Source organism: Enhydra lutris, unplaced genomic scaffold, assembly GCF_002288905.1.
Source record: "Enhydra lutris kenyoni isolate GAN:26980312 unplaced genomic scaffold, ASM228890v2 scaffoldscaffold54, whole genome shotgun sequence".
In the NCBI taxonomy this organism is placed as follows: domain Eukaryota; kingdom Metazoa; phylum Chordata; class Mammalia; order Carnivora; family Mustelidae; genus Enhydra; species Enhydra lutris.
In genome coordinates this window covers 2,783,428-2,797,024 of record NW_019154138.1, presented here as the reverse complement: position 1 = coordinate 2,797,024, position 13,597 = coordinate 2,783,428, and the positions used below count along the sequence as shown (strand labels likewise).

Sequence of the window (13,597 nt, the reverse complement as noted above, 5' to 3'; positions counted from 1 at the left end):
GGTTTTGCCTTTTCCAGAATAGTTGGAGTCGTACAGCACGGAGCCTTCTCGGGTTGGCTTCTTGCACTTAGTAACACACGCTGACACTTCCTCCGCGTCTTTTCACGGCTTTGACCTCACAGTTCACTTCAGCGCGAATAATACTCCGTCCTCTGGATAGACCACAGTTTGGGTATATCCGTTCACCCACGGAAGGGCATCCTGTGGCATTTCTGAGGCTCAGAAATTATGAATAAAGTTGCTATAACCATCCGTGTGCAGCTTTTTGTGTGACAGAAGTTTTCAGCTCCTTTGGGTGGGAGGGAGATCTCCAGGGAGGGAGATGGCTGGATCCTATAGTGAAAGTGTGTTTCGCTTTGTGACAAGCCGCCGAACCGTCTTCCAGGGCGGCTCTGCCGTTTTGCGTTCCCAGCAGCAGGGGGTGGGAATTGCTGTTGTTCCACATCTTTGTCAGGACTTGCTGTCATCGGGGTTCTGGATTTTGGCCCTTCTCGTGGGTGTGTATGTGAAGGAAGGCAGTTACCGTGTATTTGAGAAAAGAGGAAACCGAGGCACACAGAGGTTACATAACTTGCCCAAAATCATGAGTGGCGGCACGGGTTTCCAAGCCTGGATGAGGTCACCCTCACGCCAGGATGACTCCCCGCCACGCCGCCTGCCGAGCCACGGGCCACACTGGTGGCAGACGCTGGCCCCTTCCATCCTCACACAGCCTCATGGGACAGGGGATGGGGGCACTCATTTACTCTGAGTGGACTGACGCCTGGGCCCCACGGTGTGGAGAAGCAGCCAGGATTCGAACTCTGCCTTGCTGACTCTGGGCTGGGGCACCAGACCTTGGCTCTGCTCCCCTGGGTGCTGGCGAGAGGCCAGTTCCCCGGGACACACTCTCTTCCCTGGGCCCCTTTGAGTGAAGGTTTGAGGTCATCGCAGCTCCCAGGTGGGTAGATGGAGCCACATTCTGATCTGAAAGGACAGGGTGTCCGCCCTTTGTCCATCAGATGCTGTCCATAGGCCATCTGTTCTAAAATTTTTAAAAAGATCATTTTGTTGTTGTTTTAGTGATATCTACTGATGGCGGCTCAAGTGGCCAGCATGCTCTGGGCGATGGACATCCCTTCTTCACCTCTGATCTCACCATCCCCAACCTGGCCCCCAGGCTTCAGGCATTCTGCTTTCCTGCTACCAGCAAGCTAGCGCATCATGGGCTCACCTCAGGGCCTTTGCCCTTGACTGTCACCTAGGGAGTCCCCATGTTCTCTTGTCACCTCCTGACACTGTTATGTGTTGGTCATCTTTATCATGTGTCTCTCTCACCCCTAGAATGGGGACAAGCACGTTCTCTGTTTAGGTCTCCACAGAATCCCCAGCTCAAAGTGCCTGGCACATAGCATGTGCTCAGTAAATAATACTCCTGGATTTTTAAAAATTCTGGTTGTTCTCCTTCCTCTGTGCAGACCCCATCCTGGGCTCCTCTCCACCGTGATGTGGTCTCAGATTCAAGCTGTTGATCATGGCCCACACACATTCTTGCTTGACCAGCAAGAGAGATCACAGCGAATGATGCCTTCACGAACCAGAAATGTGGGGCCGGCCTCTGGGGTCTGTCGGCCTCTAGGGGCAGGGCCATCTGGAGCTGGGTTGGGTCTCGGCATCTGTGGCCCCTGCACCAGCCCTAGTTCTAGAGACCAGGGAGAGGCTGGCTTGGGCTATGCTGGGGGCCCCTGGGCTCCTGCCCAGAGGACACGGTTTACAGTCACTGATGGCCGCCGTTTTCCTTGCAGAGGAAGGCATCAACCACGAGTGTAAGCTGTGTAACCAGATGTTCGACTCCCCAGCCAAGCTCTTGTGTCACCTCATTGAGCACAGCTTCGAGGGCATGGGTGGTACCTTCAAGTGCCCCGTGTGCTTCACAGGTGAGTGTGCTTGGGGTGGGGGAGGGGATGCAGGGCCTAACCCTTTAATTATTGGACCTCAGCCTATGCTCGTGCCCTGACATGGACTTGGAGTCCCCAAGGGACCCACTGCCCATCACCATGCCTGCCCCATGCAGAGCTGGCCTGCCCCCCCCCACCTCTGGCCCCTCCTCTTAGGCAGGTTGAGGGCCTTCTTTCCTAGCTCACCCCTCACTGCTCTGCATAACTGCTTTTTCCAGCCCAGCCTCACCCCTCTGTTGCCTTCCGTGGGCTCCAGTCTCCTCTCCCTGAGCTGCGAGCTCTGTCCAGCAATAGTGGGGCACTCGCTATACACATCTCCTGGCTTCTCCACCTCCTGGGCCTGCCTGGGCCCCTGCTCCATCCATGCTCCAGGATGGAGGGGTCAAAGGCAGCTCTCCTGGCCAAGTCCCCAGCCCCTGGCCCCCACCCCCAGCCTGGCTGCCCGCCCAGGCGAGCGGCTGTCCCGGCCCGAGGCGAGTCTCAGGGGCTCTGCCATCCCCCCCTCCTGCTGCCCAGATGGCAGCCGGTGTGCGTGGGGGAGCCCTGGCCTTCCCCCTGCCTCCCCCGACATCTGTCGTCTGCCACGGCAGGAAGCCCACCCCGGGGAGGGCGCCTGGCGGGAGAGGATTTCTGAAGTGCTCACCTCCCAGACACACAGCTGCCTCGGGGCCACCTCCTGTGTGCGCCCAGGGCCGGGGCTGCCTCGTGGACAGTTGCCACCAGGAAGCCAGGACTGTGACCCACTCCACGACGGGCCTAAGGAAGGGGCTGTGCTACGGGGAGAGTCCCTGCACACTCACACGCCTCTGGGGTGCACGGGAGTCTTGGAACATGCTGGGGCCACTTCCCCCTCAGTCTCAGGAGCTCCCCCCCCATCTGCTAACCATCATACCCTATCGGCCAGGCGGAGACTGGCACCAAGGGGCTTTGGCTGCCAGGTCTGCTGACCCAGGACACGGGGCCTCTGCATGGGGATCGGAGGAATATAACCTCAACAAGAATAGTAATTCGTGTTTATTGAGCATCTTCTTGTACCAGACAATGTGTTAAATTTATTTAATTCAACCCACAGCTCTACCGCCTGCTAGCAGTGGGACCTAGGACGGGTCATTTAACGTTCCCAGTGCCTCAGTTTCCTCCTCCATAAAATGAGGGTAACAATAGTGCTCGCCTTACAGGCCGGTGCTAGAGTCAGGAGCCCACATGCAGACAGTGTCTGGCAAGGGGCGATGGTGATGGCGGTGACATTTCCTCCACGAATCATGTGCCAGGCCGTCTTCTAAGCATTTTGCAAGTATTAACCCATTTGATCCTCCCAGTCACCCAATGAGCTACATACTTTAATGATCCTCATTTTTTTCAGGAGAAGAAATGAAGCCCAGAGAGGCTCAGTGACTTACCCAGCGTTGCACAGCCCCTTGGTGGCAGAGCTCAGCTCCACTGGCTCTGCTCCCTCTAGTAGCTGCCGGTGGTCTCCTAGTAGCCCCATATTTGGCTGACTGTGTCCGTGGTTGTGTGATTCCCTAATTGTGAATGGGGTGGGGTTGGCCAGGCTGGTGTCTCCAGAGTCTGGCCCTGACAGCTGTGTCCGTGTCCAGTCTTTGTCCAGGCCAACAAGTTACAGCAGCACATCTTTGCCGTGCACGGGCAGGAGGACAAGATCTACGACTGCTCGCAGTGCCCACAGAAGTTCTTCTTCCAGACCGAGCTGCAGGTGAGTACATTTGTCCACTGCATCCCCTCCTGGGGCTCTTCGGGACCCCCGTGGGCACGGAGGGTCGTGGGGTGAAGCCAGGATGGTGGGGTCTTGTACTTAGCCTCACCCCCACCCAAAGAGGAACAGGTGCTTGTTGTGGCACCAGTGGCTGTCCTCGTGGAGGCTTACGTGTGGTGGCCTCCCGGCCTCTGTTGCCCAGCACTCTTGGACGAGCAGACCCGGAGCAGCAGACCTGGTGAGGAGTCAGAGGCTCTCAGTGCTGGGGTCTCCGTGCCGGCCCCTTCCCGTCTTAGGGATCCTATTTCTGCACCGGTCCTTCACCGTGATGATGTTCAGCAGAGCTTTGGATCTGTGGCTGGTGGTCTCTGCAGCTTGTGTGGCTGAATCCTGGGGCTGTGTATGGCCAAAAAGTGGGTCTGGGGTCTTGGGGCCTCTAGCTCCTCCCGGAAAAGCCAGAAAAGTGAGAGCAGTCGGGTTGGGCCCCAGCTTCGAGGAAGGAGTGCCCGCCCTGGGTCCTGAGGCGGATGGGGCACTCGGGGGCAGCGCAGCGGCCCCGGCCAGCTTCCTCCAATCCTCATGCAGCACCTGCAGCAGCTGAGGGCCCTGGTGCGGCGATGCTGCGTGGATCGTCCTCCCCAGGCCCTGGAGCCTCTCCTCTTGGTGTCCTACCTGTTACTGGTTTCTCAGGACTCCTCTGTGTCCACGTGAAGCTGCCTTCTTGCCTACTGGCTTTTGCATGAAATTCTTGCAACCTTGGATTGGTCGCATGTCCACCCAGAAATACCGTGCACACACACACACACACACACACACACACACACACACACACACACCCAGAATACCACTCACACAGTATAACCCCGCACCCGAGAAAGAAGTACCACATGGACGTGCCCAGAAATGCCACATATCCCCGCAGGCATGCCTCGATACCATACACTGAGAATAACACCACTTTCCCCACACAGAGTGAGGGAGGAGACGAGTCACACACCAGCTCTCGAAGCTTCCTCCAGACAGTGACACACATCTCCCTCTCTCGGGGTGGCTTGGCCAGATCCAGTCATGTGGCTGTGCCCAGTTTCAAAGGGGAGGAGGAAGTTAATGCTGTCCTGTGCTCAGAGGGAAAGGAAAGCTGACGTTAGTCACAGCTCCCAAGCACTATGCACACCGTGACCCCCAGGGCCTGCCACCCCCACCCCGGCCCCCGCCCCAGGTGAGTGCTGACCTGGCTCTCAGAAGTCATGCCCTTCCCTGAGGCTGAGGCTGAGGCCACAGTGGCAGGGCTGAGTCCTAACTTCACTGAGGGGCAGCAGTGGAGGGCCCCTTTTCTGGGGTTGAAGGGGTAAAGCAGCCCAGCGACGTGGCCTGCCCTGGGTGGTTCCCCAGAGGAAACACAAACAGGCCGCTGGAGGGCTCAGTGAAGATTCACCCTCCGACGGTCAAGGTCCCTTCCTGTGGGCTGGCCCCAGGTCAGGGCCGCGCAGGCAGAGCTAACTCCATCCTGTCACACTGTGGGACAGAGTTAAGGATCTAGCTCAGGCCTAGAGACGGGCTTCCACTGCCAGGTGCTACCAGCAAGGTGGTGACACTGGCCAGGGCCCACCGCGGTCCCCACCTCGATCCACAGCCTGAGCTAAGCCTGCTAGCAGCCCGTCTCCCAGCTGACCGAGGGAGATGTGTGCTGGCCCCTTGTTGGCCTGAAGGTTTTTCCCAGGAAAGTCGCTCAGTCCTGCCTTTTGTGAGCATCCTGGGTGTCCCAGCACCGCAGACCAGCCTCCTGATGCCGAGGCCCAGGGAGCTGTGGTTTCAAGCTGGACCTGCTTCGGCTGCCCTCACCTGGGGCCGCAGAGGGTCCCAGACATCAGAGTGGTTCCTGTGAGCTGGTGGTTTCCTGGGTTATCCCATCAACCTTTCCGGCAGATCCTCAAATGCCGAGAACCTTGCTAAATTATAGCCTTAACGAGTGACTATTTTCTGCAATTAATGATTTTAATTACAGACCATTTAAAATGTGGAAGTGTTGTAGCAACACCAGATCTAGGCAAATAATGGCTTTCCTTAAGTAACTTGAGTAGCAATTTTCTGGTTTTTAGAGAGGAGGGTTTTTCAGGCATTGAAGTTTTCCTCATCATTACGTAGAACCTGGGGCTGGTGGGCAGGTGTGTTATTTTCCAGGGCTGACCTGTGGGGGTCTGTGTGTACAGCGGGTTTTTGCCAGAGCCTTGACTGGCTCTCCTGGCTATATGTCATTTGAGGTCCCGTGGGGAGACTCAGGGAAACTAATGGTTGTTGGCACAAGTGACTCTGAGCCAAGAGGTCTTAAGATACAGGGCTTAGGGTTTTTCTCATTGTAGAACTGGAAATTCCTGCTGTGGCTACAGAGGTAACAGAGGTAGGATTTGACCCTGGCAGGCTTGGTCTGTGTCCCAGTGATGTGTCTACCTCCAAAAAGAATGTTCTCTTAGGATACATTAACAGGAGCACTATTGCCAGCATGAGGGAGGGGGATGTCCTGTCTGATTCTGAGCTCTTCTGGCTCTGCCCAAAGACGGACATTGATTTAAAGGACTTCGGACAGACTGGAGCACATTCATATCAGAGTGATTAGGAGCAGGAGAGGGGACTAAGCTTTTCTCTGCATTTGTTCAGAGCATGTACACGGAGGGCCCACTGTGTGCCAGGCACTGGATCTAGGAACTGACAAGACTTTGCTGAATGAGACAGAGAAACAGCCACAGGGCCTACATTCGAGAGGGATTGGTAGACAGTGTCCTGTCATGGTCACCACAAAGAAAATAAAACCGGGTGATAGGCTAGAGTGTGATGGGGGTGAGGTTGGGTAATCCTTGGTGGGTGTGGTCAGGGAGGGCCTCTCTGAGGAGGTGGCATCTGAGTGAAGACCTGGCTGGTTAGAAGGAAATTGTGTAGGGGGCAGCTATGAGTGCAAAGGCCCTGTGGCCATGTCAGCTGGGTGTGCTGCTGGGACGATAGTAGGCAAAAGGCGGCTAAAGCCCAGTGAGTAGAGAGGAGGAGTGTGGAAAGGGCTGGCAGGTGGATACCAAGTCATGGCGGGATTTATAGGACAGCGAAGGAGCTTGGATTTTATCCCCATTGTGCTGGGAATCCAAATAAGGAAGAAGTATTATCAAATTTCCACCCTGAATCAAAATACAAGACATCTGGTCTTTGAAAGACACTGTTAAGAAAACAAAAAGTCACAAGACAGGAAGAAAATATGTGCAAATCACCTATTTGATGAAGGACTTGTATCCAGGACATGTTAAAAAAAAAAAAAAAACCCTCACCACTTAATAATGAAGGGGAAAATCCACTGTAAGACAAGTGAAGCATTTCAGCACTTCACCGAGGATATGGGACGCTCAACGTGATTATAATTAGGGAATCGCAAACGAAAACCACAGTGCAACCCCACCATACACCCACCAGAACGATCAAAATGGAAGCAAAGAGCTGGCCCTGCCGAGCTCCGTCCAGGGTGCAGAGGGGAGCTGGGACTCTGCGCACTGCTGGCAGGAGCCTGGAGTGTGAGGCCAGCAGGCAAAGCAGTTCGTGGGTTCCTATAAGTTAAACATACACTTGCCACTTGACTAAGCAGTCCTCCTGCTCCGTGTTTATCCTGGAGAATGAGAAACACACTCACACCAAAATCTCCATCCCCAACTAGAAGCCCCTTAACTGTCCCTTACCTGGGAACGGACGGACAGGTGTGGTACATTGCTGCTGTGGCTCAGTCCTTGGCGATAAAAAGCAGCCACTGGTAAACACGCAGCCACTTGGATGAATCTGTGAGTGCCAAGATTTGAAAGGTTCCATGCTACAGGGCTCTATTTACCTGGTGTTTCAGAACAAGGCAAGACTATTGGAACAGAAAACACCAATGATTGCCAGGCGCTGGAGGTGGGGGAGGAGATGGGGAGACTCAGCAAGGTCTGCGTGTACACCCATGCAGGCACACGCACATGCACACACACCCATGCACACAGGTTTGCCCAGGGAGCTCAGGCAGACTGCTAGGCTGTGAAGGTCCAGCCTCACCCTAGAGAACTTTTGGGGGACCATTTGCCAGGAGACGATGCAGGCAGATTGCTATGGTAGTGTGGGGATAGCTGTCTTCAAGCATTTTAAGCTCTGTGCGCTTGCTTCCCGAGGCCCCAAGACTTGCGGCGGTGGGCAAACCCTCAGGGCGTGCAAAGGCATTGCTCTCTGGGCTTAGCAGGACGGGGAATGGAGTTGTCACGACACAGGGTGGCTTTTCGTTGCCAAGAGCAGGCAGTGGTGTTTCAGAATGTTTTCTCAAACACCAGGGGTGTTTCTGGTGTTTGAGAATCTAGGGCCCCTTTCTTGAGGTGGTGGCACTCTGCCTTCTGCCTCCTCCTGGTTCCTACTGTGTTTTCCTCCTGCAGCCTGACTTTCTGGGCTCGTCTCTGCCAGGAGAAAGGTGCCCAGGCTGCCGTGGCTTCCGTCATTTCTGCTGTGACAGACACACCTGGATTTTTCAGCAGAGGGGACTAGTGTGGGGATTTGGTGACACAAGCAGCCAGATGGAACCCCCTGGCCGACCTGGAAATAGTGACTGCTGCAAAGAGGCAGCACACAGGCGTCGGGTTCTAGATGCCTGCAGAGGGAATCTGATGGTTGAGTTCTGACGGTTGATGGTCGGTGGTCCAGCCCTGCTCCACTGAACTGTGGCCCAAGTTGGGGAAGGGAGCCCAGGGGGTAGACACCGCAAACACCCACTGGGCGGGCGAGCTTGGTGTTTGCAGCTGGCTCCCTCCCTTACCAGCTCGAGGCCAGAGTTTTCATATCTATAAAATGGGATTATTAGCAGTTCCCACCTATAGTTGGGTTGCGGGTGCCCTTGGTGTGGTGACTGGCCCATAGGACACCTGGGCCCGCAGTACTGGCATTACTGGGACTGTGGTTATTAGCATATGATTAGCATGAGGTCCGATGGCTTTGCGGGGGAGAGGGGGCCGCCCCTCCCCCCAGGGCTTTGCTGTGATTTTGTGATTTCTAGCTTGAGTGTGAACAGTGAGACGCTGAGTCCTTCCATCCGGGGCACCCAGCCACGTGGGAAGGCCATGGGCACGGGACACCCACACTGGGGCTCAGGGAGGAGCTGGGTGTGCAGAGAGGTGAGGAGAGGTGGGAAGGCCGCAGAGGCCAGGGCTTCAAGACTCCTTCTTACCTTTGGCTGCCTCTGGCCCTGGGTTTTCCTCTGCACTGTTTCTCTTGGCCTTGCCCGTGGCTCAGTGGAGGGCAGTATGCCAATTTGGTGGGGGCCCTGTGAGACAACCCTGTAAACCACAGACCCCGAAAATGTCAGGGCTATTGGCCTTGTATTTCCAGCCTCGGGCCTCAGCAGATGAAGGCCTGGGGCCCTCTGGGCCCCTTGCCAGGGGTTAGCTGACCTGAGGGAAGGGGCCGACTCAGCTGCCCAGCCCAGCTGTCTCGGAATCCCTGTGGACACCTCTGTGCCACAGACACCGAGCAGGATGGCACGTCCTTCTGTCCTTCCTGAGGCTCACAGTGTCCCGTTCTTGAATGTCGCTGAGGGAATGCATGCAGGGCTGGCCTCTGACAGGGTAGACAAACTCTCCCATGAAGCTGGACAGCAAGTGGTCTGAACAGTCACCTGCCCTGGGCGGTTCCCTGCTGGGGACCACGCTCCGACCTGAGCATTTTGCACAGGGATTGTCTCAGCCCAACCCCCTGAAGTAGGTCCTCTCATGCTCATTTACAGATACGGAAACCGAGACTCCAGGAGCTTAAGTGGTGTGTCCGGGGGTCACGAGCGAAAGGCAGAGCCACCCGCATTGCCAAATTGTCTCTGCCACTGAGGCGAACAGAAAACCTCCAAAGTTTAAATGAATTGCCATTTATATGAGCTAATAGATTTAAATGAGGCCTGCAGTGCTGAACTATAAAAAGCCTTCATGTCAGGGGACCCAGAAACTATTTTAGTAGTTGGGCCAAGCAGGTAGCACAAGTGGCAGGAACAGGGGAGGCAAAGGAGCCTGCTCGCGGGTGGGCCCGGGCGGAAGCGTGCTGGGGCCCGAGCTGCGGTGCCAAGCCCAAGCCCAGCGTTTGCTAGGCTGGAGCTCGGGGCCCGGAGCCTGCAAACCTTGCGACGAGCAAGGGGGTGAGTTCAGCTCAAGTGAGGCTTGGGCAGAGGATGGGCTAAGTCTGGGCATGGAGTCAGGGGCCTCAGAAGACCACAAGCTTCCTGGTATTGCCACTTGCCCCAGTGACGGCAGCCTCGCTGGGTGCTGTTGCAGGGAGCCTCAAGTCTGAGGACGTGGCTCTCCGATGGGGGATGTTCTGGCATTCCTCGGAGCTCTGGGAGAGGGCTGGGCTGGGCTGGGGACAGCGGTGGGTCGGCCCTGTGCCCTGGAATCTAGACTCCCTTATTGACAAAGTGAGGGGCCGCGGGAAGCGCTTCCCGAGCCGGGCCTGCAGCGGCAAAGCGGCCAGCCCTGCGTTGAGCGGGCACATTTAAAGGATTAGCTCACGCTGTTTGCTTGTGTGTGCCTAATCATGCCGCTTCCAGCTAAATGATTACAATTGATTAAAAGCAGAGCTAGGTATTCTAACAAGCAACCTGGAGCCCTTCCAATGGGGTGAGCTGGACCCTGCCAGGCTGAATCCTGGTACCCAGCCAGGGGGAGGTGTCTGTAAGCCAGGGGTGTGGCCCGAGCTCATGGGGACTCTTCCTTCTGAGCTCTTAAGAACATTTGGGTTGACCCTTCCCCTCATTCCATTTTCATTTAAGAATATTTACTGAGTAGCTATTATAGGTGGGCGCCATCGCCGGGGCCTCAGGCTCGACTGTGAACAGGTTGACACAGTCCCTGTTCTCACCCAGCTGTCATTCTTTGTGAGATATGAGCGTAAGTCAGTAAATACATGAACTAGGTCATTTCAGACTGTAGAATTTTGAGGACAGTAAAACACTGTTTGGTGGTGGAAAATGTGTGTGTGTGTGTGTGTGTGTGAGAGAGAGAGAGAGAGAGAGAGAGTGTGTGTGTGTGTGTGTGTGTGTGTGTGTCACGGCAAGGGTGAGGGGATGTTGAGGATGAAAAATTGGGTTGGGTAGTCAAGGAAGGCTAGCATTTCAACAGAGCCCTGAAGGTTGAGAAGGAGCCCGTGTGGGAAGAGCTAGGGGAACCTTCTGGGAGAGGGAGCAGCCAATACAGAGACTCAGAGACATGGACGGATTTGGGGGTTCCAAGGTCCAGAGAAAAGGGCAGTGGGGCTGGCAGGGGGTGAACACCGTCTTGCTTCATTGATCGGGTCGATTCGGTGAGGTGGGTGCTTCCTGGCTGCTCTGTTCTTGCTGATCCCTCTGCTCCAAACCCCTTCCTTTCTTCTCCGGCTTCAGGGCTCAGGCTCAAGCGGTCCCTTCTTCGAGAAGCTCTCCCGGATTTTCCCTCCTTTGGTTTCTCTGGCCCTGGTCTTAGCCCCTCGATTCCTTTGCCAGTGCAGATTGTAATAACTGTGTCTACACCTGACTTCCCACCCAAATGTGCATTTGGGGCCAGTGAAGCCCCCTTCTGCCATCCATCCAACCATCCCCACATGTTTTACCACATTTCTTGAGCTTCTAGAAAGGAGGAAAATAAGGGAAAGAACACAACCAGGAAGGGAGACAAAGAGGAAGGGTTGCAGAATCTAGGGGCCCCGTTTTTAAGTTCCTCGTCCTTAGAAGATGGGTAACCGAGGAGCCAGTTTCCTTGCCTGCGCGCTTCTGCCGTCAGATCCAGCCAGATAATTATAACTAATAATAATTAAAAATTAAAAGTGCTCTAGGCACATACTTAGCATTTGACTCTTTGGCTGAGTTTTCTGTGAGTAGGAGCCTCTCCCTCCATTCCACTTTAAAGACAGGCCTGTCCCTGCTACCCCACTGCTGCAGGGAGAGCTGGGACAGGCTGGGCTGGGCCGGGCCGGGCCAGGGGAAGTGACAGAGAGAGGTGTCTGGTGACACCCGGCCGTGGTTCCAGGGACTGAGAACCTGTTGCTTCCTTGAAGTTGCCCCCAGTCTGTTCCATTCTTTTCCATCTTAGACATCAGATCATTATTTCCATTCCATGATTTCTGTCTTAGACATTTCCATCTTAAACAGAGATCCTTCTCTGGCCTCAGTTTCCTCATCTGTAAAATGGGGTGAGACCCACTGCCTCAGCGGGGTGTGAGGGTGGAGAGCCTGTGTGTGAAAAGCACTTAGCAACTAAGGCTTCCTGCGGGTAACCCATGGCCCATTCCAGGCTAGGACGGCTTTGTGGAAGGACACCAGCACTTTTCGCAGACCGGATTCTAGTCTGTGTGACGGACAACACGGCGTGGCGGTGCCCAGCCCACTCTATGGACCGGCAGCAACTCTGTGACCTTGAGCAAGTCACTGATGTTCGATGGGCCCTGGTAAATAGGGGGTCATGACAGCCCCTTCCTGAGGGTATCGGGGAGAGAAAGGCACTGATCCCCAAAGAGCCTCCAGCACCGGGTGGAGGTTTGGTCAGGCCTAGCTACTGCCATCGCCAATGTCACAACCGCGGTGCCCGTGGTTCACGCGTTCGTTCACTCACTCATTCAGTCCAGGGAGCCCACGGGTGTTCACCGAGCACCATCTCTGTGCAGAGGTGTGCAGGTGCTGGGGACGCACGGAGGCCCAAATCCCTCAAATGTTGCGGGGAGAGGGACGGTAAGCCGGTGAGAACATACAGAACGAATACTTATTGTATGTTTGTGACGTAGCACAGTGTAATGTAGAGCATGTCCCCCAGCTGTGTCGTATACCACACATAGCCTGCCAGAACCCTGCATGACCATGCGATGTCACAGGAGGCCAGGGGGAGGCGGACCTCCCCTCCTCCTTGCTGCGTCCCCAGACGCCATCTAGCTGGGTCTCTCCATCTGTGGGGCACGGCCTTCCCTGCTCACCCTAAAGTGTATCACCGATGTCATCGTCTTGTACCTCTGTGACCACTGGGTGACTGAGTCGGCTTGAGGGGCCATGTGTGGCTGTTTTGGGTCCGCATCTGGAGGAGACTGAGGGGTGGTCATACAGGGCCCCTCGTCGTCCTGAGCCCAGGGCTTGGGCCTGGGCCACTCACCCCAACACAGTAAAAATGAGACAGCATTTCCTGAGTGCTTACTGGGAGACTGACTGCCTCCTTCACGTGTGTAGTGTTTGGAGGCCTCATGTTGACCCCACAGGTGTGGCCTCCTGAGACTTCCATATCACAGCTGGGTAAACTGAGGCTCCCCAGGGTCACACAGCTACTAGAGCTGCAGAGGTGTGAACAAGGCGGCCTGACACGAAGTCTGTGTTCCTTTTTTTTTTTTTTTAAGAGATTTTATTTATTTATTTGACAGAGATCTCAAGTAGGCAGAGAGGCAGGCAGAGAGAGAGGGAGAAGCAGGCTCCCCTCCAAGCAGAGAGCTTGATGTGGGGCTTGATCCCAGGACCCTGAGATGATGACCTGAGCCTAAGGCAGAGGCTTAACCCACTGAGCCACCCAGGCGCCCCTAAGTCTGTGTTCTTAGCCCCGAGGGCTGAGGCAGTGGGACTCTCAATCCCTTAGGAGCCAAGGACAGGCCTCTGGGTGCTGGGGGCTGGGTGCTGGGGGCAAGCGTGTCTTCCCTCCCGGGAGAGTGACACAGCTTCAGGGCATGGGACTGTCCCACTCTGGGCAGGCAGGGCAAGCAGTGGCTGCTGTGGTCACCACAAGAGGAGCAAGGGAGGAACAGGTCCCGGAGGAGCCTCTGCCTGGATGTGCCCAGATGCCCTCACGAGGCCCAGGGCTCTGCCCGCTTGAGCAATGAAGTGTGTGGAGGCCCAGGTGGGGACTGGGGGGCTGCCCCCACAGCCCAGCTCCGGGCAGAGATGGCACTTGGAATCAGCCTCGGGCTGCCTGTC

General features: G+C 55.8%; 1 protein-coding gene across 2 annotated transcripts in view; it reads left to right on the top strand.

Moving 5' to 3' along the window:
- LOC111157369 (zinc finger protein 423) overlaps positions 1 to 13,597 on the top strand; it is a 279,005-nt gene that overhangs the window by 247,524 nt on the left and 17,884 nt on the right. For both annotated transcript variants that reach the window (XM_022518720.1, XM_022518721.1), the window contains exons 5-6: positions 1,785 to 1,916; positions 3,536 to 3,651. In XM_022518720.1, coding sequence (XP_022374428.1) covers positions 1,785 to 1,916; positions 3,536 to 3,651 — 248 coding nt within the window. The remainder of the gene's footprint in view (positions 1 to 1,784; positions 1,917 to 3,535; positions 3,652 to 13,597) is intronic.